Source organism: Cibotium barometz, chromosome 40 (assembly GCF_041138505.1).
Source record: "Cibotium barometz isolate CiBa-2024 chromosome 40, ASM4113850v1, whole genome shotgun sequence".
Classification (NCBI taxonomy): Eukaryota; Viridiplantae; Streptophyta; class Polypodiopsida; order Cyatheales; family Cibotiaceae; genus Cibotium; species Cibotium barometz.
The window spans coordinates 26,894,102-26,919,233 of NC_141085.1; the positions used below are offsets into that span (position 1 = coordinate 26,894,102).

General features: G+C 44.6%; 1 protein-coding gene across 2 annotated transcripts in view; it reads left to right on the top strand.

Annotated features, from left to right (window-relative positions):
- Positions 1 to 24,107, top strand: part of LOC147615364 (plant/protein) — a 37,970-nt gene extending 13,863 nt beyond the window's left edge. For both annotated transcript variants that reach the window (XM_086779454.1, XM_086779455.1), the window contains exons 3-5: positions 22,881 to 23,016; positions 23,123 to 23,261; positions 23,348 to 24,107. In XM_086779454.1, the coding sequence (XP_086635580.1) occupies positions 22,881 to 23,016; positions 23,123 to 23,261; positions 23,348 to 23,573 (501 nt within the window). In that variant the 3' untranslated portion in view covers positions 23,574 to 24,107. The remainder of the gene's footprint in view (positions 1 to 22,880; positions 23,017 to 23,122; positions 23,262 to 23,347) is intronic.
- Positions 24,108 to 25,132: the final 1,025 nt, after the last annotated feature.

Sequence of the window (25,132 nt, forward strand, 5' to 3'; positions counted from 1 at the left end):
GTAATACACAGTGTTTGACTATTGTTGACAGGTTCAGCAAATTTGTTATGCTTATTCCTTGCAGGGCCAATGTGACCGCCGAGGATGTTGCCCAGCTATTCATTCGGCATTGGTACCCGATTGGTGGGATTCCTAGGACCATAGTGTCAGACCGAGATGCCAAGTTTACCAATCATTTTTGGAGGGCATTGTTTGATAATTTTGGTACTAAGTTGAATTTTTCCAGTGCATTCCACCCACAGACAGATGGCCAGACAGAGATATACAACCAGTTGGCCTTTGATGTGCTGAAGTGTTATGTCCACGATCAGCAAGGTAAGTGGGAATCGTTTTTGCCTTTAGTTCAAGCTGTTTTGAATGACTCTTTTTCTTCAGCTATTGGCAGGACTCCATATGAGGCAGCGTTTGGAAGGCCTTTCCAGTCGTTGTTAACCAGGACTTCGTCTTCCGTACCGGAGGCGAACAGAGTGACGGAGACTTACCAGGAGATCCTAGAGTCCGTTAAAGACAGATTGGCTAAAGCGCAAGAGGCCTACACTCGACAGGCCAATAAAGACCGAAGGGACATGAAGTTTTCGGAAGGAGATTGGGTATATCTTCGGATTATGAAGCAAAGATTGAAGCAGGTGGGCAAGCGATGCCCAAAGTTGTCTTTCAGGAGCTTCGGACCATTCCCCATCCGGAAAAAGATTAATGAGGTGTCTATGCAGTTAAAGCTACCTCCGAGTTGGACTATGCACGATGTATTTCATGTCAGTTGGTTGAAGCCATATGCAGGTCCACCCCCTTCAGAGGTCAAAGACGAAGCGGAACCAGACATCATTGATGAAGCAGAAGTAATGGTTCCAGAACAGATCCTTCTGCACCGTTTCAAGCATGGCTCAGGCCGAAGACTACGACAGTTCCTCACGAAGTTTCAGGACCGAGGAACTCATGAAGCGGTATGGCTCGACAAAGAATTTTTCGAAGACTATCCGGCATTATTGACGGATTATTTGGAGGCTATGCAGCTTCCGTCAAGTTAAGCAGAAGGGGATGTCACGTGCATCCCGCACTTGGATGCCACGTAGACATTTCTGTACAGAAGGTGCAGGACCTGGGATGGCGAACTGGTCCCATGTGAGCCCAGTCCGGGACGAGTCAGCCAGGGATCCATCTCAGTCGTCCGAGGTCAGGTGTGCATTGTCCTGCACATGAGTCCAAGGTCAGGTGTGCATTGTCCTGCACATGAAGCAGTGCCAGTCCGCGCTGTGAGTCTCCCTCTGGAATGATGTCAGATGTGCTGAGTATCTGGTTTGCAACTGGATGCCAGGCCTCTGTAGGCATGTAGTTTGCATGTAGAGATGGGGCCAGCCCATAGGGCTACCCCAGGGCAAGGATTTGCATTTGCATACTTAGTATGGGCATGGGGGAGGTATAGAACCACCCCCAAGGGGCGAGGAGGGCCCAAGATATTGCCCACCAGCCAAGGCAAGGGCTGGAGGGGCTGTCGGCCAGCTCCAGAGCTTCTGGACAGGCAGCCGACAGAGATTAAAGCCCTAAACAGCAGGCGGCCAGGTGTGGGGGGCAGTCCCACACCCATGCGCAGCATGCCCAGCAGCCAAGGTGCTGTCCAGAAGCATGCGCAGGGATTATTAAGTGTGAAAACATTTATTAAAAGACCCAGTCGTGAGGCTGTCCTGAAGCCAGCCGACTGCATGATATGAGTAGTATAAAAGCCCAGCCCATAATTCATTGTAGGCATCTCATAATTCACCAAGAGCTCCAAGCAACCAAGGGCCAGGACAGCCAAGAACATTGCTAAAGCAAAGGGGTGAAGGACTGAAGGTCAAGGGCAGGTTTTCCAGCCAAGAAAAGGTCAAGTACTTTGTATTTGTTTCAGATTTACATCATTCTAATAAAGCAAATACACCATCCGTGGTGGGGGCCCTACAGAGGGTAATTGGGACCCAATACTGTGTCCTTCTCCATCTCCCCCTTCTCTCTCTATTTTCTGCACATCGTCTTTCAGTTTTGTGCGTTAATTCCGTCGCGAAAAGAGTGCTGTTTTCTGAGTTTTGAAGTACCGATCCTTCTCCGAAGTTTCCGCACATTACAATCTCCCACCCAGTATCCCACTCTCTCGTCCTGTGGATCATCATATCAATTTGGTCCCTAGGGCAGGACCTTCTAGCAAGTTTCTCTCGTCTTTCCAAGACTCTCAAGGGCAAGCTAGAACAGTAGTCAGTTCTCAAACATTTGAAACCTGTTCCTTATGGACGTATTTTCACAGTCACCGCAGACCACCAAGCACTTAAGTGGCTCCTGAGACGATGCCAAGGGCCCAGTGGAGTGATCAGCACACTAGACAGGGTCAGCTCTTCCATCAGGTTGGAGGAATGATCAAGTACATTCCTGGTCAGCGTAACCCAGTAGCAGATGTTCTTAGTAGAAAGACCAGCATCCAGACCAATCGGGAGTCTACCATTCTCAACATCTCAGGAAAAGACTTAAATAGCATAGAAGATCAATATGTTGATTCCGCAGAGTTTGGTACTCAACCCAGTCTGGCCCTCAATTATGAGTCTGGCCATTATTCAGTCCATAGACAGGCAAGCAAGTTTAAATGAGATATCCACTTCAAGAAAGGGAATAGGGTCTATTTGCGTATCATGAAACAAAGATTGAAACAAGTGGGAAAACATTGTCCCAAGCTTTCATTCCGTAGTTTTGGACCTTTCCCAATAGTTAAAAAGATAAGTGATGCCTCCATGAAGTTAAAATTGCCTAACAGTTGGACGACGCATGATGTTTTCCCTAATTCTTGGCTAAAACCATATGCTGGACCATAAGTTTTTGTTGTTTCAGATGAACAGCAACCAGACGTGGTAGACGAAGCAGAAGTCATCGAGCCTGAGCAGATCCTTCTTCATCGTTGGAAGTATGGTTCTGGTCGACGGATACGTCAATTCTATACGAAGTTCCGAGATTGAGGTATCCAAAGATGTCTCTCATCGGTCGATGGTGGATATCCTCAATGTCCTCCATGGTCAGTACTCTGACTGGACCTCTCCCATGCCGTGCTAGTATGGTCCTGATTCTCTGTTGTAGTCTTCGCCGGTGTCGAGATGGGCCTCTCATCTTGGGGCGCCTGGACCACCCCAGCTCTATAGCCCGATCAATGAGTGTACCTGTGGTGCGGCTATACTTTGGGGCTAGCTGCAATGCCTGCTAGCCTGATTGCTCAATCTCTAATCCGAGGCATCTCTGATCCTGGTATCTCATGACTCTGGAAAGTGGTCCGAAACCCTATCTGAACAGGCAGTGAAAACAGCCTCGTATCTCATAATATACTGGACAGTGAATGTAATGTAACTCCGTCTCTGGCTCCATCTGGCACAATTGACAAATCCTGGCCTCAGCTGGTACTCCTGTGAATCTGCCAGTCTCAATCTCTAGCTGGTGTGAGGATGTGCGCATCTGACCAATAGCACACCGTACCCCATGAGAAAGATGAGTATCCATGTAGCTGGGTCTAATCACAAACCCATCCTCCGTGAGCTGGAGAAGATGTTGGGAAAAGCATAATGAGTGATAATACAAGCTTAATGAGAGCATGGAGTGATGAAAGAGCTATGGTGGTTCAAGATAAGCCATGGTGGTCACATGAACAAAAGTGTAATTAACTAGTACTTAATCCAAGATTAAGAGAGCATAATGACAGCACAATAAGGAGCATCACATAGCATATAAAATTCGTGTTTTTCTCATTAGGAGGGCCACCATTTTATAGCCAAATTGTACATGCTTGAATGACATCATTGCTTACATCTCATAAAGAGCTTCCAAGGCCATCTCCCCCCACATGGCTCCCTAGAATATAGCCTCCATGGAATCTTCTGAAACTCGCCTACTTCAAGTGGGGTTTGACCCTTACATTCACCTGGATTCTCTTCACATTACATGGTCCTTTTACATTTTATTGTGTGCTTTAACCTTAGACCATGACATTGATCATAAATTGCAACATATTCCAACACCCTCCCTTGATCATGGCATGGTATATTGCCCTCCCTTGATCCAAACATTACATGAAAGAAAAAGCTTAACTCATAGGGAGCATAGCTTCTACAGTACATAAAAGAAATTAGCATCGCTCATAGGGAGCATAGCTTCTACATTGCGAAAAGAAAATGACATGACATGAAAACATTCCTACATGAAAACATTCCTCTCCCATACCCCATCATCATCATAGCATCATCATCATCATATCCATGGGCATCATCATCATCATTTGTTGGTCATGGAGACCCAACTCCCCATCAATCCCCCCTTGAGGGCTACATGGCCTACTGAGAGATATTGTGGGCATCATAACAACACATAACCTACATCATCGGTGGTTAGAGGTGTCCATACATAAACATTTGGGTAAGAGAGGGCATAAACATTGTTGGCTTTAGAAAGCCCATTCTGCATCTACCTCTGCATCAAAGGAGGTAGTAACATTGTTGCATGCTTGAATTGCTTCTTCGGAATCATTCGAAACGCTTGCCATATTTGCCTGGTTGGTGTAACATTTGTCGGCGAGGTGACCTGGCTTTCCACATTTGGTGCATATTCGCTTTGGCTTGTCTTTGTGGTAGCAATTCTTGGCAAGATGTCCTGTCCTTCCACAATGTGTACATTGGAGTGATTTGCCGGTTTGCTTTTGAACAAGGTATGCCTGGTTTGAGACAAGATCAATGGCTCTACCTTTAAACTTCTTCTCTTCTTCCAAGAGAACACTCTCTATTCCCTCCAAAGTGGGATCCTGCATGTACTTTAAGGTCGGCATGAGTGTATCATACTCGGATGGCATTGACTTTAGGAGGATGGCTATGGCATCACTCTCCTTGACTGGTTCATTGATGGCTTCGAGCTGGGCCATCAAGCTCTTCATGGTGTTGATGTGAGATGCAAGTGTCTCATCAATCTTGTACTCTAGACTGTAAAAGTCTACTTTGAGACTGATTTTGCTGTGGAGGCCTTGAGCACCAAAAGATTTATCCAGTGAATTCCAAGCAATTTGTGAAGATGTTCCATTACCAATGTAATGTATATAACTATCTTCAACTCCAAGGGCAATGAGAGCTAATGCTTTCTCATCCTTGGTTTGCCAAGAGATTTCTCCTTCTCGTGTGGCAGGTTTAGGTATAGTACCATTGACTATGCCCCAAACTCCTTCTTTCATTAGTAAAAATCTCATTTTGACTTGCCAAGTGTGGAAGTCATGACCGTTGAATTTCTTGATGAAAGAGGATGATATGTAAGTTGACTCCATGATTGGAACTGAACAATGCAATAGATTAAAAGCTAGAGTCCCCCTTCACCATATAGATGCATGAAATTACTCAAGAGTTCCCCAAACCCATAAGCCTTTGCATAGTGATAATAACTGGGCCTAGACTTGATCCTAGGTTTTCTAGTTTTGCTTTTGGGTTTCAATGATTTCTTGATATAATCTTCATTAGATGATTCAGCATCCGAATGCATGACTACAAAGAGATATTCAACTCAATATGCATATTAGAATGTCATCTCAATAGATAATTATATGATGATTAGTGGAGATGATTAATTAAAGAGGAAAAAAACTGCCCCCAAAAATAGAGTGAGCTTTGAGCAATTGAATGAGGCTCTTCCCAAATGAGAAACATAAAATGCTTTAAACCAAGTGAGAACCAAGGTATTGGCTCTAAGCTCAGCACTCAAACATGCCAAGATGTTGCTTCAATCTCTGTAAATCTACTCTGCAACACAGCATGTACTGTCACTGATAAATTAGTTCAAACAGCAGCTACAGTGGACCATTGCTCATGAAAATCAATACGTGGGAGCTTCATAGCATCAATGTTATGCTCACAAGAGGAATTAGCAAACCATTCATTGTACAGCTCCAATTTGATGAATTTCGCAGCGCAGAGGCGGACTGTTGCAGAGAAGAATTCGCCGCGTGTACTTCGTGGGAGCTCAAATGGAGCTAGGTGTAGAATGCGCCGGCTGTTAGCTCTCTTTTGAATCAAAAAGCTTGGGATTTGGTGGAGTATAGAGCTCACATGAAGCAAAAGATCAGCAGGGGGTACATTGAAGCTTTAATGGAAAGCTTCAATGGAAAGCTTGGGATTTGGTGGAGTATAGAGCTCACATGAAGCAAAAGATCAGCAGGGGGTACATTGAAGCTTTAATGGAAAGCTTGAAAAAATGAAAAACTAATCAATGTGGTTAATTAATATGCCTAGGGATAATCATGGCTCTGATACCATGTTGGGAAAAGCATAATGAGTGATAATACAAGCTTAATGAGAGCATGGAGTGATGAAAGAGCTATGGTGGTTCAAGATAAGCCATGGTGGTCACATGAACAAAAGTGTAATTAACTAGTACTTAATCCAAGATTAAGAGAGCATAATGACAGCACAATAAGGAGCATCACATAGCATATAAAATTCGTGTTTTTCTCATTAGGAGGGCCACCATTTTATAGCCAAATTGTACATGCTTGAATGACATCATTGCTTACATCTCATAAAGAGCTTCCAAGGCCATCTCCCCCCACATGGCTCCCTAGAATATAGCCTCCATGGAATCTTCTGAAACTCGCCTACTTCAAGTGGGGTTTGACCCTTACATTCACCTGGATTCTCTTCACATTACATGGTCCTTTTACATTTTATTGTGTGCTTTAACCTTAGACCATGACATTGATCATAAATTCCAACATATTCCAACAGAAGATGATCTCTATAGAAAGCCATCTTCGTACCAAGCTCGTGTGTCGGCTATATCCATGTCCTCCTAGTGTCTAGTCGAGTCAAGTCCTGCTTGATAAGTCTGGTAATCTCTGCCCGTGTGAGAGAGAGGGAGGGTGCATCCAGGGAGTACTGAAATGGAGGTAGCCTGTCCATACTAAAGCCATGCAGCTGGAACCAAGCTGTCATTTGTGCATACCAACATGATCCGTCTCCCTGTGATGCCAACTGTCGTGAAGACTCCATGGCTAAGCGAGCATATCTGTCTCTAGGGAGAGCCCAAGTGCTATGTATAAGGAGACTGATCGAGTGAGCGCCTCTACTACCAATTGGGGGGCAGCCATCTCTGCATGGATAATATCATGTGGTACGGAGTCCTTGGCCCTAATCATCCGGGAAATCATAGAAACCAAGGGCCTCTCCATACATCTCCATCCATCAGTGCTACCAGCTCGGTTGTGGTGATCCACTAAGGGTTCCCATATCTCCACTCCATACAACATGGCTGAAGTGACCAAAGTGTCAAAGAGCCAGAGCTTTGTTCGTCCTGAAACTGAACCTACGAACACATTGTAGGCATATGCTCACTTATGGTAGTGCTATGTGTGAACAGGGCTTAACCAAGGGCACTTTTTCCCATATGGTTTTTCCCCTTGGACATCAAGTGTGAAAGGACACTAACATATAATATTTTGTACTTCTATATTATATGGATGTGGCACACATGCAAGGGTTGACTTGCATTTTGTGGATACCACACTTTTGGCTCTCTCTCTAGCTATTTTTATTTTGAACCTCAATTTCGAACTAGATGCAATAGAACCCATTGTAATTTAAACTCTTAAGAGTCTTAAGAGTTCATTTTGAGTTATTTTTTTTCAGTTTTATGCCTCTTTGGCATCGATACCCAGAGTGGAATGTAAATGGATGTACCTGATCTGTCCCATAGGTCGGATTCGGCCTCCCGTGGACGTTAATATAACTTTCTTTCTTTCTTTCTTTCTCTCTCATTTCTGTGTGTGAGCTATTCTACCCTGCACCTAACCCTAATGTGCAAGTTTGTGTGTGTGTGTGTGTGTGTGAGTCCAACACCCAACAATTGGTATCAGAGCTGGGAGCTGGGAGCTGGCCCTGAAATTCTGCTGCTAGAAGAAAGCCTGCGAATTTCCGTCGACGGATTGTGGATTTCCGTCGCCGGATTGCCTGCTTCCGTCCGTCGGTTCCGTCGGTGCTCCACTGTCCGGCCACCAGAAGCCGGCGGCACTAGTGGGGAGCCCACTGGCGGCTCCTCCCTCCCCAGCCGGCGACGACCGTTGCCCGAAGCACCTCCGCATGTCAACGTTCCGTTCTGGCCGACCAGAGTCGACGTCGCTGCTCCGTTCCGGCTGACTGGTCTTCGCTACTCTCTTCCGGCCGTCGACTTCCATTCTGACTCGTTGATAGACGCTCCGCCGTCTGCTCACGACTGCAGCCCGCCGGCGGGTCCTGGTGCTCGCCTACCGCTCTTCGCGCCTAGCCCACCTTTGATTGGCCCGACGCTTACCCACCGCCCAGCGCGTGCCTGCTGGCCTGACCGCTCTCTGCGCGCCGCCTACACTTGTCCGCTCTGTGGGCCCTCGTCGACACTTGCCCAGCTGCAACGACTCCCTCCAACGCCCATCCTCACCCTCCGCACGCCTTGGCTAGCTTGCTGGCCCGTCAGCTCTCTTCGCCTGTGTGCTCCCGCCTAGCATCTGCTTCACACGTGCTGCCCCCAAAGGTATTCTTCCTGCACATTTTCTTCCAAATACAAATACAGATTTTGCAGCCATTCCAGTGCAGGTCATATGCAGATTTTGCAGACACTTCTGTGCAAGTCAGATTCAAAGGAAAGTTGCAGGTGCAATTTGGGGGATTTCTCAATTTGAGGCAAAATTGAAAAATGGCAATTTGGGGGTTTTCAAAATTGAGGTCAAAATCAGCAAATTGAACCTCTTTCATTTGCAAAAATTTGGGGCTTTTGTGAAAATTGGCCAATTAGATGCACATTGAAGCGATTGGAGTGCATAAAAATTGGGGATTTTCAGATTGGAGCATGTAATTGGGCATTACAATTGTGATTTGTCGCGTATGTATACACATTGTGTGTAATTGGACAATTTGGTGCAGGTTTACACTTGCTTTGGTTTGCAGGCATACATTTGCACTGGACATTTGGTTGCCTGGCAGTGCACATTGGTGCTTGGTTTGCTTGTAGGTATATTTTATTGACATGGCACAGAATGCTACAGATGTATTTGGTGTGCTCACCCAGGAGGACAAACTGGATGGATCTAACTACTCCCTCTGGAGTTTCATGATCCGTAATTTGCTAGTAGCCAAAGGGCTTTGGGGCATCGTGTGTGGTGATGACACACACCCACTTACCATACAGCCAGCCACGCCTCAAAGGGGAGGTGCTCAAAGAGCTCCTGATGTAGAACTTGCTCCCACACAAGAGCAGAAGAGATGGGACTCTAGAGATGCACAGGCCATGTCATTGATAACCCTTTCAGTGAAAAGGACTATTATTCCGCACATTCGTTCTTGCAAGACATCGAAGCTTGCATGGGACACATTGGAAGCAATGTATCAGGTACGCAACGAGGCAAGAGTTGCCTACTTGAAGAGGTAATTGGATCTTCTTTCTATGGATGAGGGTGACTCCATGGCAGATCATCTCACCAAAGTGAAAGATTTGCAGGAACAATTGCTCAACATTGATGAGGTTATCCCAGACAGACAGATGGTTACCAACACTCTTCATTCTTTACCGCCTTCCTACTTGGGCTTTCACACCTCTCTCAACCTCTCAATGAGAGGAGGTGGTGATCCCGTCACTTTTGAAGAGCTCGTGGGTTTACTCTTGCAGGAAGAGCAAACAAGAGCAAACTTATCGAGCAATCGTGGTGGAGACAAGGCATTTACAGCCAAGGATAAAGGTAAAGCAAAGAGCTTTAGGCATGGGGGACAACAGTCTAGCAAGGCTGGTCATGGACAGCCCTCTTTTGGTGGTGAAAAGTTTGATAAAGGGGATGCAAACAAGCCCAAAAAGAAGGGCAAATGTCACTACTGCCATAAGCCTGGACACTACATCAGTGAATGTAGGAAGCGGATTGCAAAAGAGAAAAGGAAAGAAGCAGGCAATGCAGTAGCAGACTCTTCTAATGACAAAGCACAGCAATTAGCTAATGTAATCCAGGAAGAGTACACTTTTTTGGTCACATGTACTAGTGGCACACCAAGTGCTTCAGACACTGATATGTCTTGCATTGCATCTGACAGATAGAATGCATCATGGTATTTTGATAGTGGTGCTTCGAGCCACATTACTTTATGCAAAGATGTATTTCAGCACTTGGTTTATGCTTCAAATGGCCGCACTGTATCATGTGCAGATCATACCACATATCCAGTAAAGGGAATTGGAAATGTCATACTTATTGCAGCAAATGGTGCCAATATATGTATGAAAAATGTATTGTATGTTCCAGGGATAAAGAAAAATCTGCTTTCCGTCTCAGCCATAAACGACCAAGGTTTAAAGGTTGAATTTGAAGACGGGAAGTGTTTGGTAAAAGACCCATCAAAGGGTTATGAAATAGTCACTTCTGGAACACGATACAAAGGCTTGTATAAGCTGGACAGCTATGACAAGCGTACTTTTGATGCAAATACAGTGGCTGCCCACACTCCTGCTATGCATGATGCAGAGCTATGGCATGCTCGTTTTGGGCATGTAAATTTTCAGAGTTTGATGCTTTTGCAGAAGCATCATATGGTTGATAATATGCCGCCTCTTGAGTCTCCACCAAGACATGTAACGCGCGGAAGCTCTGGGTAGTCTTCTTTCAGCCCTAAACACTCTTGAAAACCTTCTGATGCAAAAACGCACCATCTGATGCAAAAACGCAGGTAGAGAGAGAGTAGAGAGAGAGAGAGAGAGAGAGAAGTGCTGGAAATTTAGTATATACTATGGTACAAAAAGGGTACATATCTGCAGCCCTTGGCTGCCTTCTTGAAAAGGTGATAACACACCAAAATTCAGTCCCAAACTAGGACTCCTACTGACTCAAACCCCTAGTGGGCTGAATGAATAGAATGATGGGCACTTGGGCTATTTATAGCCCCTTGATATTCATGGGGAACTGGCCGACTGCTGGTCGGCCAGTTCATATATTCATAAATCCCTTTTTACTTCAGCCGACTGGTTATACTGCTTGCTCATGATGCGCCTGATGCTGCCCATGTCCTCTGATTCAGCCGACTGGTTCTGGACAGCATCCCTTTGGTTCTTGTCCAAGCCTTGCTTCAGTCTACATTGCAGAGGTGCTCTGTGCTCTGTGCTCCATCATCCTGGTTCTTCTACTGGGTTCATAGTCTTTATCTGTTTGCCTCTTCTGGATCTGGCCCTGAGAATGTCCATGGCATCTGTGATGCACATGACATCCCCCTCTGCTAAACTTGATGACGGGAATCCAACCTGCTCTTGGATGACTGTCATCATCCCAATCCTGTCCCGAAGTCCCTCTGTCATCATCCATGCCTGGCAAACCCTTTTCTCTGAAAATCTGGTCTGTTCTCCAAACCACTCGGTCTCTGATGAAGATCTATGCATCTGGTCTTCCTCTAGTCCACAATCCATTCCTGCCCTGACTCTGAACACCGTCTTGGTCTTCATTCCTGGAACTGAGTCTGGCAGTCACATCACCCTTGGAGGATCAACCTCCCTTGGGACAGTTACCTGAGAACCTATCTGGCTCACGGAACTGCCATCCCCATCTGGCACTGTGGAACACCACCAACAAACCTCCTGGGAGTTCTTCCCGCTTCTGTGCTCCTCGCCGTGGGCTTCGAATCCGTGTACTTTCCTGTACCTTGGACCTGTACACCATCATCTGGGACTGAATCAGTGTTTAGCTTTGCTGAGCTTGATGCTCTGATACCAATGTAACGCGCGGAAGCTCTGGGTAGTCTTCTTTCAGCCCTAAACACTCTTGAAAACCTTCTGATGCAAAAACGCACCATCTGATGCAAAAACGCAGGTAGAGAGAGAGTAGAGAGAGAGAGAGAGAAGTGCTGGAAATTCAGTATATACTATGGTACAAAAAGGGTACATATCTGCAGCCCTTGGCTGCCTTCTTGAAAAGGTGATAACACACCAAAATTCAGTCCCAAACTAGGACTCCTACTGACTCAAACCCCTAGTGGGCTGAATGAATAGAATGATGGGCACTTGGGCTATTTATAGCCCCTTGATATTCATGGGGAACTGGCCGACTGCTGGTCGGCCAGTTCATATATTCATAAATCCCTTTTTACTTCAGCCGACTGGTTATACTGCTTGCTCATGATGCGCCTGATGCTGCCCATGTCCTCTGATTCAGCCGACTGGTTCTGTGAGCAGTCGACAGCATCCCTTTGGTTCTTGTCCAAGCCTTGCTTCAGTCTACACTGCAGAGGTGCTCTGTGCTCTGTGCTCCATCATCCTGGTTCTTCTACTGGGTTCATAATCTTTATCTGTTTGCCTCTTCTGGATCTAGCCCTGAGAATGTCCATGGCATCTGTGATGCACATGACAAGACATGTATGTGAGGGGTGTATTTTGGGAAAGATGCAACGAAAACCATTCCCCAAAGATGGAGCTGTTAGAGCTGAAAGTAAATTATAGCTCATACATAGTGATGTATGTGGTCCAATGCGGACACCATCCATAGGGGGGCATCTTTACTTCGTCACATTCACTGATGACTACTCCAGGTTTGCTTGGGCTTACCCCTTGAAAGCGAAAGCAAATGTGTTTACATGCTTTCGACACTTTGTAGCAATGGCTGAAAATATGTGTGGATGTAAAGTCCAAACACTCCGCTCAAATAGAGGTGGAGAATACATGTCAAATGCATTCAAGGATTATATGCTTCAAAAGGGCATCAAACACCAATGTACTGTGCCTTATACACCGCAGCAGAATGGTGTAGCTGAAAGGAAAAATAGATCTCTCATGGAGATGGCAAGATGCATGGTGAAAGCACAAAAGTTGCCTCACAAATTTTGGATGGAAGCTATAATGTGTGCAACTCATGTGTTGAACAGGTGTCCAACAAAAGCTTTGAAAACCATAACACCATTTGAGGCTTGGTATAGCCGAAAGCCAACAGTGGATTATATGCGTACATTTGGGTGTTTGGCATATGCACATGTGCCAAAACAACTCCGAACAAAGCTAGATGACAAAGCAATTAAATGCATTTTTGTGGGCTACAGCAATGAAAGCAAAGGATACCGTCTTTATAATCCAACTACACGAAGGATTTTTGTCAGTAGAGATGTGGTATTTGCTGAAAATTCAGAACAGCCCATGTACAGCTTGTATAAAAGCAATGATAGAGGCATACAGGACATGTTTGATGGACTTTTACCCATTGCTATTAGGGGGGATTCAGATCAGCCAGCCCCAACACAAGAAAATCCTCATGTAGAACATGTGGAACAGCCAGCCATTCAGCCCCCTTCTATGGAAGAAGTGGAAGATCTTGTCAGGGAAGAGCAAACAGCCATAGACACAACCAAGTCAGTGCCAAGATGGTTGCTGAAAACTTTGCAAGAAAGCAAACTTGCAGCTCCACTCATCACAGGTAGAATAAGGGCTAGTTCTAGCCATGCTTTGAATATACATCTTGGGGAGTCTGCATTAGCAATGGGTGGTCTCTTTGATTCAGAAGAGCCTTCTTCTTATGAAGAAGCACATGAGAATGAGCATTGGTTGCAAGCTATGCAAGCTGAAATTTCTTCTATCATGAAGAACAATACATGGGATCTTGTGGAATTGCCTAAAGGCAAGCATGTCATTGGAACAAAGTGGGTGTACAAAGTCAAAAGAAAGTCTGATGGTACTATTGACAGGTACAAAGCAAGACTTCTGGCTAAAGGCTACTCCCAGAAAAAGGGAATAGATTATGAAGAGACTTTTGCTCCTACTTCGGGAATGACCACAATAAGATCAGTGATTGCATTGGCTGCCCATAAAGGATAGAAAGTGCATCAATTGGACATCAAAACTGCTTTCTTAAATGGGGATTTACAGGAGGAAGTATATGTAAATCAGCCCATTGGTTTTATAGTTCTTGGTGAGGAACATAAAGTATGCAGGTTACACAAAGCATTGTATGGGTTAAAGCAAGCTCTAAGAGCTTGGTATGATAAGATACATGCTCATCTAACCAGCCAAGGTTATGAGAATAGTCCAGCTGAAAGCACATTGTATGTGAAGAAAACCGATGCCGATATTCTCATAGTCATCTTGTATGTAGATGACATGCTCATTACAGGTACTAGCAAAGCACAAATTTCAGATTTCAAAGCTGAATTTGATATGTCAGATTTGGGGCCTTTACACTACTATCTCGGCATACAGTTTATGCATACAGATGATGGCATTGTTAGGTAGCAAACTAAGTACATAAAAAGTTTGCTAAAAAGGTTTCACATGGATGAATGTAAGCCCATTTCTACTCCGGTAGAACCAGGTGTACGGCTTACTATGCATGATATTGGAGAGCCTTTTGAGGCAGGCATTTACAGCCAGGCAGTGGGATGCCTCATTTACTTGTGTAACACAAGGCCAGACATATCTTTTGGGGTGTCTTTGTTGAGCAAATTCATGCACAGCCCAGGCACAAAGCATTGGCAAGCAGTCATACGCATTTTTCGTTATCTTAAGGGTACCCTGGATCTTGGTTTGTTCTATCCCGGGGGGGGGGGGGGGGGGGCAGCTTGCAGCTTTATGCATACAGTGATTCAGATTGGGCTGGTGATTATGATACCAGGCAATCCACCAGTGGGAATTGTTTTTTTCTCGACAGTTCATGCATATCTTGGCTGAGTAAAAAGCAACCCACTGTTGCTACATCTACTTGTGAGGCTGAGTACAGGGCAGTCTTTACAGCTACAATAGATTGTGTGTGGTTGAGGAGACTATTGGCTGATCTTCGTGAGTGTCAGCAGACACCCACCACCATTCTCACTGATAGCCAGAGTGCTATGGCCGTGGCACGAAATCCAGTATTTCATGCACGTACCAAGCACATTGAGATTCATTATCACTATGTCAGAGAGAGGCTACATGCAGGGGAGATCAATTTATCTTATTGCCCTACACAGGATAATGTTGCAGATCTATTCACAAAGGCTTTACCTCGAGAAAAGTTTGAAGCTTTCCGCAAAGCTTTGGGCTTACTCTCATACAGAGAGTGATGTGCTACCTTGTACAGGTTCACACTTCCACTACAGGGGGGATTTGTAGGCATATGCTCACTTATGGTAGTGCTATGTGTAAACAGGGCTTAACCAAGGGCACTTTTTCCCATGTGGTTTTTCCCCTTGGACATCAAGTGTGAAAGGACACTTAATATTTTGTACTTCTATATTATATGGATGTGGCACACATGCAAGGGTTGACTTGCATTTTGTGGATACCACACTTTTGGTTCTCTCTCTCTCTCTCTCTCTCTCTCTCTCTCTCTCTCTCATTTTTGTGTGTGAGCTATTCTACCTTGCACCTAACCCTAATGTGCAGGTTTGTGTGTGTGAGTCCAACACCCATAGTAACCTGGACCGGCAGAAACGGTCGGTTCGGACCGGGTTGGAAACGGTGTTTCCGAGTTTCCGCGAGGTCAGAAACGGCAAGAAACGGAGTTTCTTTTGAATTTATTTTAGACATGTAAAAAACATGCATAGAGACATCCTATTAAATAAACTTATGTCAAGAGATGCAAAAAACATGCATAGAGAACTCAAACAAGACACATCAAAGACTCAAGTGGACATTAGAATCATAACACTTAACAGAATGTAGATAATGGACATGTGTGATGTCACGGCAAATTCATGTGAACCATAAAAAACTGAAGACTGAAGGCTGAAGGCTGTAGGAAAGGAGGAGCCAAAAGAAAAAATCGCATGCGCCCCCCCCCCCCCCCCGCCAAAAAAAAATGTACGGAAACGGCGTTTCCGCCAGTCTGCCGTTTCCGAAACGGCCGAACCGTTTCCAGAGGGCGGAAACGCCGTTTCTGGTTACTATGCCAACACCCAACACACATCCTCTCTAGTCTCCCCAATGCTGCATAAGCTCTGGTCAATCTGGTCTCCGCTACTCTCCTCAAGGAAAATAGTGGGCGACTAAAAACCACACCAAGGCAAGTATATGCATCTGTATACTCCACTGTCTCCTGACCATATGTAAAGGTGGGTACTGACCTCCTAACCCACTGTGCTGTGGTGTTAAACTGTTGGGGTAAAGGCATTATGCCCACCCTTATAGTGTGTACAAGCCCATAAGTTATAGTACAAACACTTAGTACTTTTAATGTACTAAGTGTACTATGTGTACTAGTGCAATATACATGTGTGATAGGGGAGTCACACACTCATTCCCATGAGTTGACTTATCCCCACAACTCTCTCTCTCTCTCTCTCCCTTGTTTCTCTGTGTATGTCTCCCACATGAAAACCTAACCCTAATTATGCAATGCGACGGGCTTCACCTTGTTTCTTGCATAAACAAGGTGTAGCCCGTCGCATTGCATAATCGCTGAAGCTACTACTTCTCCAACAGTCCGCTGCTCCGACTCTCTCTGCACGACTGGTTCTTATTAACCCTTATGCTGGCCAAAGTCCAGCACTGTCTTGGCAGGCCGTGAAGCAGCATCAGAGCATCAGATTTCTGCAGCAGAACCAAATTCAGCACACCCCCCTTTCCTGCAACAAAAAATCAGAAATTACAAGGTATTCTGCTTCAATTTTTTTTGGGATTTGCAATTGAGCAAGTACAATCATCAATTGAGCAGGTACAGGTGCCGAATTGCTCAATTTCTGAGCAAAATTGGCAAAATTGGGTGACATTGGTCACAATCAGGATCAATTTGCAGGAAATTGGATGTCGAAATTTGGGGCTTTTGATGTAATTGTGCAATTAAACATTCATACATGCTGTATGATGTGAGAAATCGCACATTTGGGCGAAATTGCAGCAAATTGCAGTGCAAATCAAGGGGCTTTTGTGCCGATTGGATTGATTTGCATGCAGGCACTCGCAATTGATGCTTTGGGCAACGTGTTGATGCCTGTCAAGCACTCAATGTGCCTGTAAATCAAGGGGCTTTCATGTATTGGATGTATATGTGACCATGGGGAAGCACTGTGAAGACTCTGGATGCCTTCATGTGCGTCAATGTACCATGTATGATCAGCAATTGATCTTAAATCAAGGGGCTTTTCAAGATCGTATGCTTGTTGAGCTTGGCAAAGCAGCAGGCAAGACTCTTATGCCTTGAATCCTCAGAAATCAGCTTGCAGTCAAAGGGGCTTTTGCCCAATTTCTGTTCGGGACTGTTGTATGCAGTGTTCGGGACTGTAAAAGTCTGATTTTCACTCATTTGGACAGCTAGGAGAGCATTTATTGCTACTGTACCTGCTGGTACAGATTTGGCACAGCTTTGTGCAAGTTTTGGCATGGCTGTACACTGATTTGAGTGAGGAAAAGGTTCAATTTCAGCTTCTGTACTTGCCGGTATAGGTTTGGTACATCATTGGTGAGCACTTGGTACTGTTGTACAGTACTTTGGAAGGGCAACAGAGCACATTTAAGGTGCTGTCCTAAATCTGCAGCAACCAGATTTTGGTAATTTCATCACATACAGTGGGAGAAAAGGTGCATTTGTGCTTCCGCAGTGGGAGATATACTTTGGGAGAACAACTGTGAGCACTTTGTGTGCTTTTGGTGCAGTGTTTGCACACTTGCAGGGAGTCAGGCATTGACAGGTTGCATATTGCTATGGCAACCACAGGTGAGAGCTCTTCATTGCTTCACATCAAGAAGCTTGAAGGCTCACATAACTATGATATTTGGCAAACCCAGTGCTATAATGTGTTGCTCCAGAAGAAGCAGCACAAGTCTATCAAAGAAAGGGGTGTAAAGCCGGCTTCTCTTACTGCTGAAGAGTGGGAAGATATGGATGAGCTAGCAAGATCCACCATCATGTTGTCTGTGTCAGACACTTTACTTTTCAGCATTCGTGAAGAGAAGACAGCTTGGGGAATGTGGCAGAGATTGCAGGACTTGTATGCCCAGCAAAGTGCCTCAAGCAAAGTGTATTGGTTGAAGAAACTCATAGGTCTTCAAATGAAGGAAGGGGCATCTATGGCAGCCCATCTAAATGAGTTTAATGGTATTGTCAGCTAGGTCATTAATCAAAAGTTGGCAATGGACGATGAGTTCAAAGCCACTTTTCTCTTATGCACTTTGCCAGAGAGTTGGGACACATTCAGGACAGCCACTAGCAATTCGCATGCTATGCTGTCATATGCAGATGTTGAGGGTGCTCTTCTTCAAGAAGAGATGAACAGGAAAAACAACTCTGTTGGAAAGTCCAATGCAATGAATGCACGTGGGAGATCCCAACAAAGGGGAAAAAGCCAAGAACGGGGAAGGAGCAAGTCTCGCTCCAGACACATTAAAAAGCAATGCTACAAATGGAAAATGATCAAAAAGAAAAGGGAAAAGGCAAAGACAAAGACAAAGATGAAGCCAAAGATGTAAAGCCAAAGGGCAAAAGTGGAGTCAAGATTGAAGAAATCAATGTGTCACATGCAGGTGGCAGTGAGGATGAAATCCTATTTACGTCTTCACTTGATGCCCATTCACTTCTTACAGGTGGTCATGGTATGCACTCATGGATCATTGATTCAGGTCCTTTCATGTCACAGGTTGCAGAGACTTGTTTGTCAGGTATACTGCTGGCAATGAAGGAGTGGTTTATTTGGGTGATAACCATGCATGCAAAAGATTCTTGGCAGAGGTGATGTGAGGCTTGTGTTTTCAGATGGCTCACAGCTTATGCTCCATGATGTCAGGCATGTGCCTGAGATCAAGAAGAACCTGCTTTCTACTGGACAGCTTGATGATATTGATTATGTTACCACATTTGGTCGTGGAAAGTGGAAAATTAGTAAGGGCTCACTGGTTGTTGCCAGAGGCTCTAAGGTGGACACTCTTTACTTCATGCATGCTGGTGTTTGTCACCATGCTACTGTAAATGCAACCGAGCTGCCGGAAATCTCTCTGTGGCATAGCCGGTTGGGACACATGAGTGTCAAGGGAATGGAGCAATTGTCTCGTTTGGGTTACTTGCCTTCTCTAAAGTTTTCAAGTTTTCAGTTTTGTGAGCATTGTATATATGGTAGGCAACTACAGTGCCCTCACAAGAAAGCTCTTGGACAGAAAGATGCTCAGTTAGAGCTTGTGCATACAGATGTATGTGAGATGCCTCAGCTTTCTTTGGGAGGGGCAAAATACTTTGTGTCTTTTATTGATGATGCCACACGCAAGGTGTGGGTTTATCCTCTTCGTTTGAAGAGTGATACATTCTCAGTGTTTCAGAAGTTTGTTGCTCTTGTTGAGAATCAAACTGGCAAAACACTGAAGGCTTTGCGTTCCGACAATGGTGGAGAGTATATGTCCAAACAGTTTCGGGACTTTTGTGATGCTAAAGGCATCAAGAGGGAGCTCTCTACTCGTTATGATCCTCCACAAAACGGGACAGCAGAGAGGATGAACAGGACCATTCAGGAGAAGGTCCGTTCTATGTTGTCACATGCTGCGTTACCTCATGGTTTTTGGGCTGAAGCTGTTATGACAGCCGTTCATCTTATAAATAGGTCACCTAACACAAGGCTTGGTGGGAAAGTGCCAGAAGAAGTATGGACAGGGAAGCCTCCGTCATACAAGCACTTGAGAGTGTTTGGTTGCGTTGCGTACGTGCACATACGCAGGGAAATGCGCACCAAACTTGATCCTAAGTCTCACAAATGCATATTCCTAGGATATGGTGACAGAGGTGAAATGGGGTATAGACTTTGGGATCCCGTGAATAGAAAGATTATACGCAGCAATGATGTCATTTTTGATGAAACATGCATGTATAAGGAGACTGCAAGGCAACAGGAGCCTGGCAGAGTCATCTTTGATGATGATGGACATCATGGACAACAACCAAGGGCTGTAAATCAGCCATTACAGCAGCAAAACCAGCCCTTAAATGGTGCTGAAAATGGTCCAAATGGACAGCCAGAGATGGCAGAAGATATCCCTATGGATATACCACAGTTAGAGGAGATACCGGGCATGATTTTTCAGCCTTATGGCATGGAACAGGAGCCACCAATGGGTGATATGCAGGCTGGACAGCAACCTGCAAATGATGGTCATTGGGTACGGAGGTCCACAAGACCCTCCAGAGCCCCTGACAGGTTTGTTCCAGGGGTTGACTACTTGATGCTTACTGACTGTGGGGAGCCCTCATGCTACAAGGAGGCTTTACAGAGGGCAGACAAGGCTCTTTGGGAGCGTGCCATGAAGTCAGAGATGGATTCTCTGCACAAAAATGGAACATGGAAGTTGGTGCATTTGCCTGCAAGCAAGAAGGTTTTGCCATGCAAGTGGGTTTACAGGCTCAAAGTTGCACCTGATGCAAAGCCAAGATACAAAGCCAGGTTAGTGGCTAAGGGCTTCAAGCAGGAATATGGTGTGGACTTTGATGAGATCTTCTCTCCAGTGGTCAAAATGACCACACTTAGAGCTGTATTAGCTTTGGTTGCACATGATGATCTGGATTTGATTCAGATGGATGTGAAGACTGCTTTTCTTTACGGTGATCTCCATGAGGAGATATATATGCAACAGCCAGAGGGTTATGCAGTGAGTGGAAAGGAGAAGCTTGTATGCAAGCTGAAAAAGAGTCTTTATGGGCTCAAACAGGCACCAAGGGAATGGTATCACAAATTTGATACATTCATGAAATCCCAGAATTTCAGGAGAAGTGACATAGATCACTGTTTATACACCAAGAAAGTTTTGGATGGCAGTCTATTGATCCTCATCTTGTATGTTGATGATATGTTGATTGCCGGGAAATCTCGTAAGGAGATGGATGCCTTGAAGCAGAGGCTGCATCAAACCTTTGATATGAAGGATTTGGGTGATGCAAATCACATCTTGGGTATGCGGATACTTCGGGACAGAAATCAGCATGTGTTGTATTTGTCTCAGAAGGAATACATTGGCAAAGTTTTGCAGAGGTTCAATATGGACGGGGGGAAGAAGACTAGTACTCCTTTGCCTCCATATGTGAAACTCAGTGCTATGGACAGCCCACAGTCAGATAGAGACAGGGTTGATATAGCCAAGATTCCGTATGCTTCAGCTTGTGGCAGTCTCATGTATGCCATGGTTGCTACTAGGCCGGACATTGCATTTGCAGTGGGAGTGGTTTCTAGATACATGGCCAACCCTGGCAAGAAGCATTGGGAAGCAGTGAAAGGTGTCATGAGATACCTGAAGGGCACACAGGATATGTGCATTTGCTTTGGCAAACAGGATGCATTAGTGCATGGTTACACGGATTCGGATTATGCCGGTCATCCAGATAACCGGAAGTCTACTACCGGTTATGTGTTTACATTCACAGGAGGTGCTGTGTCATGGATATCCAGGATGCAGAAGTGCACTGCCTTATCTACTACAGAGGCCGAATATATTGCAGCCACAGAGGCTTGCAAGGAGGCATTATGGCTATCTCGGTTAGTGGTTGATTTGGGTTATACAGGGGATATTCCATTGTTGCATTGTGACAGTCAGAGTGCCATCCAGTTGGCAAAGAACCCTGTCTTTCATGCAAAGACGAAGCATGTGGATGTGAAGTATCACTTCATGAGAGAGGTGATAGAGAACAAGCAAATTCAGCTTGTTAAGATTCATACGGATGACAACCCGGCTGATCTGTTGACAAAGAGTTTGCCTCCGGAGCGGTTTGCTCTTTGCAGACACTTGATGGGCATTGGATGAGGCCATTTTCAGCCTTGATATGGCCTTGTATATTATCATGTACATGCTGATTTTTCTTTTCTTTCATTTAAGGGCACTTTGCCTTTAAGTGGGAGGTTGTTGGGGTAAAGGCATTATGCCCACCCTTATAGTGTGTACAAGCCCATAAGTTATAGTACATAGTACACTTAGTACTTTTAATGTACTAAGTGCACTATGTGTACTAGTGCAGTATACATGTGTGATAGGGGAGTCACACACTCATTCCCATGAGTTGACTTATCCCCACAACTCTCTCTCTCTCTCTCTCCCTTGCTTCTCTGTGTATGTCTCCCACATGAATACTCTAACCTAACCCTAATTCCATACTCCCATTCATAAACACCATCACCTTGGTTTTACCAAGGTTAACAGACAATCCACTGTCCTGTGCAAACGTGTGCAATGCATCCAAATGACGCTGCATCCCCTCTGGAGAATTTGAGATCAGCACAATATCATCAGCATACAATAACAGCGGAATCCATGTCCCTGCTAGCTGTGCTCCTCTGTCACCCTCCCGTTCTACAGTCGAGAGAGAGAGAGAGAGAGAGAGAGAGCTATGGCGACTATAGAGAAAACATGACAAAACGAGAGAGAGAAAGTATTGCACGACTCAATGATCTTGAACTCGAGTCTCGACGCATAGAGCACGAGGCATTTTCTTTGTTAACAATGGCAATGAAGAAACTGATGCACCTCCCCCAACATGGCGACTCCAACTTCAAAAAACAATTGGATGATTTGGCTACTTAACTCCAAAACCAGCAATTGGTCTTGATTCAATTCCCGACCAAGGACCCTTATTCCAATTCAGCGTCTTTTGCAGACTCCCTAGTGCCAAGTACCAACATACCTCCATAGGTAGACATCGACAGTCTTAAAGTGACCCATCGCCTTTTGCAAGTCAGTAATGCCAAAATTAGACATTAACCACCTAAAGCTTACACTAGTCAACATAACCACTTGATTATTGACCAATGGCTTAATAAAAAAGAGATGTACTTCAAGTCTTTGGATGTTCACAAAACTTTAAAAGTGTCTTTAGCCTACCTCTCTTTTGAAAGATATCGTAGCAATGGTGACATTTTGATGGAAAGGCAATGGCAATGTGGGAGAAGTTTGAATGTGCACTGTTGGATGGATTCAATAATGCTTGTCATTTTTTGCAGGTGACTGGACCTCCAGAGTATTTGAAAGATAGCATAGGTCATGCTGTGGCCATCCTTCCTCGTCCACGCCCTCAAAAGTTCTCTCGAGGGTCAAAAGTGCTTCAAAATCCACGTACTCAAAAGGAACCTCCTGCTGGTAAGTTAGGGCTCATACCCTAAACAGGCTTTCTTGAGGGTTGTGATGACCTTTTTTTGGCAGCAACAGCCATCTTGGGCAAAATTGGTTTTCAAATTTTCCTCAGGTGCTACAGTAGAAGCAAAGCCACAACTGGTAGGACTGCATGAGCGTGTTCGTAGTGATCAAGATAACACAAAAGAGGAGCCTCGGAAGCTGCCTACTGCAGGACTGCCACCGGCCGAAGATGCTGCAAAACTTTTGAGGTCAGGATGTCACCAGTACACAGTCCTGCCGTCCTTGAGTTTTCTTTCCTTTCCTGCTTTACTGAAGTGGTTGAACCCGAATGCAGGGTATGCCTGCAGTGTGGTGTTCCCAAGACATATTCTGCTGCCAAAGAAGGCATGGTGTGCCCGGTTTGCAAGGACCATCCCGCTGTAGACAATGATGCAGACATGGGCAAAAAGAGAGGATCAAAAATCAAGGAGAAAGAGCGGAGCAAACGGATGAAAGGCCAGTCATCTCATGCCACTTGGAAGAGTGAGACAGAAATGCACCTGAGGCAGCAGTTTGATTGATGGGGTTTTAAGAGGAAGACAGAGGCATATAGCATCATTATTAAATTAAACCTTAGCTTGTTAAAACGTGAATTGAATAGATGTACTACGAGGGTATTCACAACCAATTGCAGACGGTTAAGTAGTGGGAAGAGGCACTTGCTAAAGGAGACTGTTACACAAAGGCTTTGGCACACATGGTTGAAGGAGGTTGATACAACCATACACAAGATGGAGTAGTGCAGGGCAACATGATCAGCTTGGGCTCGTGTTGTTTATATCTGCTTTGCTGAACTTAATGTACAATCTAAATGCATCATCTCCTTCATAAGCATCACATTATATCTCTGAAATCGATTGTGGTTTGTTATTGCCACATGTGTGAGGTCAGAGGTTATAACCCAAATGTTGTGAAATTCAGTATACCTGGGCACGGATTATACATGCATCCTTTGGTTTCTTACATGGGTTTTGTATACTCGCAACTGGGTTGTTATGTCGTCAGATACTAGAGAGTAGTTAGTATTTGAAATATTATTTTGCTTGCAGGTCAAACCGTGTGTTTAGTTTTTGGGAGGGATTTTTTCCCATTCACAACTTCTTATTTTTCTTTGATATATGTACACCTAGGTGTATGCTTCATGCTGCTTGTGTTCAAGAGGAAGATAAAAGGTTAAGTACTACCAATTAACAATAAAGGAATGGGTAGGGAGAGTGAATTTGTTCCAACAATTTCACACACTAATGTTTTTCAACATTTGGTCTCATGGGCAATCTTGGCGTGTTGTACGACTGCATCTCTCTCTCTCTCTCTCTCTCTCTCTCTCTCTGTCTCTCAATTCATTGATTTCTTACACAAATAGGGGCTTGCTCTTTGGCTATCCATTGATTTCTTACTCTTGAGACAATGCATTGAGTTGCCCTAAGTTATTTTATTCACATAAATAGGACTAAAATCAGTCCATCAAGAATCATAAACATTCCCAACCCATATGGTATAATGAGTTCAAACTTAAACACATTGGAATGAAGCAAGAGGTGGTAAAAGGTGCTATTTCAACCAAAAATACCAAGGGTAGGTGACACAAGTTTATCTACAAAAAGAAGTGGGTTTAAGCAATGGATGGAATACTTGATCAGAGTTCTTCTTAGCAACAATTCAAGTGAAAGTTGGAGCATCCTTGGTACCCATCACATACCTCCATCCTTGAAGTAATTAACCATCATTGGGGTATTTCACACGTACTAAGACCTTCTACATTCCCTTTATTTTTACCATTGGTAATGTGAGAACATTTTGAAACTTCATAGTGTGGGGTTGAAAATTAAGTTATTTTGCTTATGGGTAGGAAAAAATTGCTCATCTTAAATCATGTTTTAATTAAGTTATGCGCCATGGGTTTTGGCTAATTTGGGTTTTGCAACTCCATAATGCTTATTCACAAGGTTGAAGATCTGATAGAACCAAGCAACTACAAAACTATCATGGCAAGGGTTGGGTTTAGATGTAGCTACTCCACTATGGAGGAAATTATTGAGGAGGCACATGGCAAGTCTAACAAAGTGTATTGTTGTTTTGT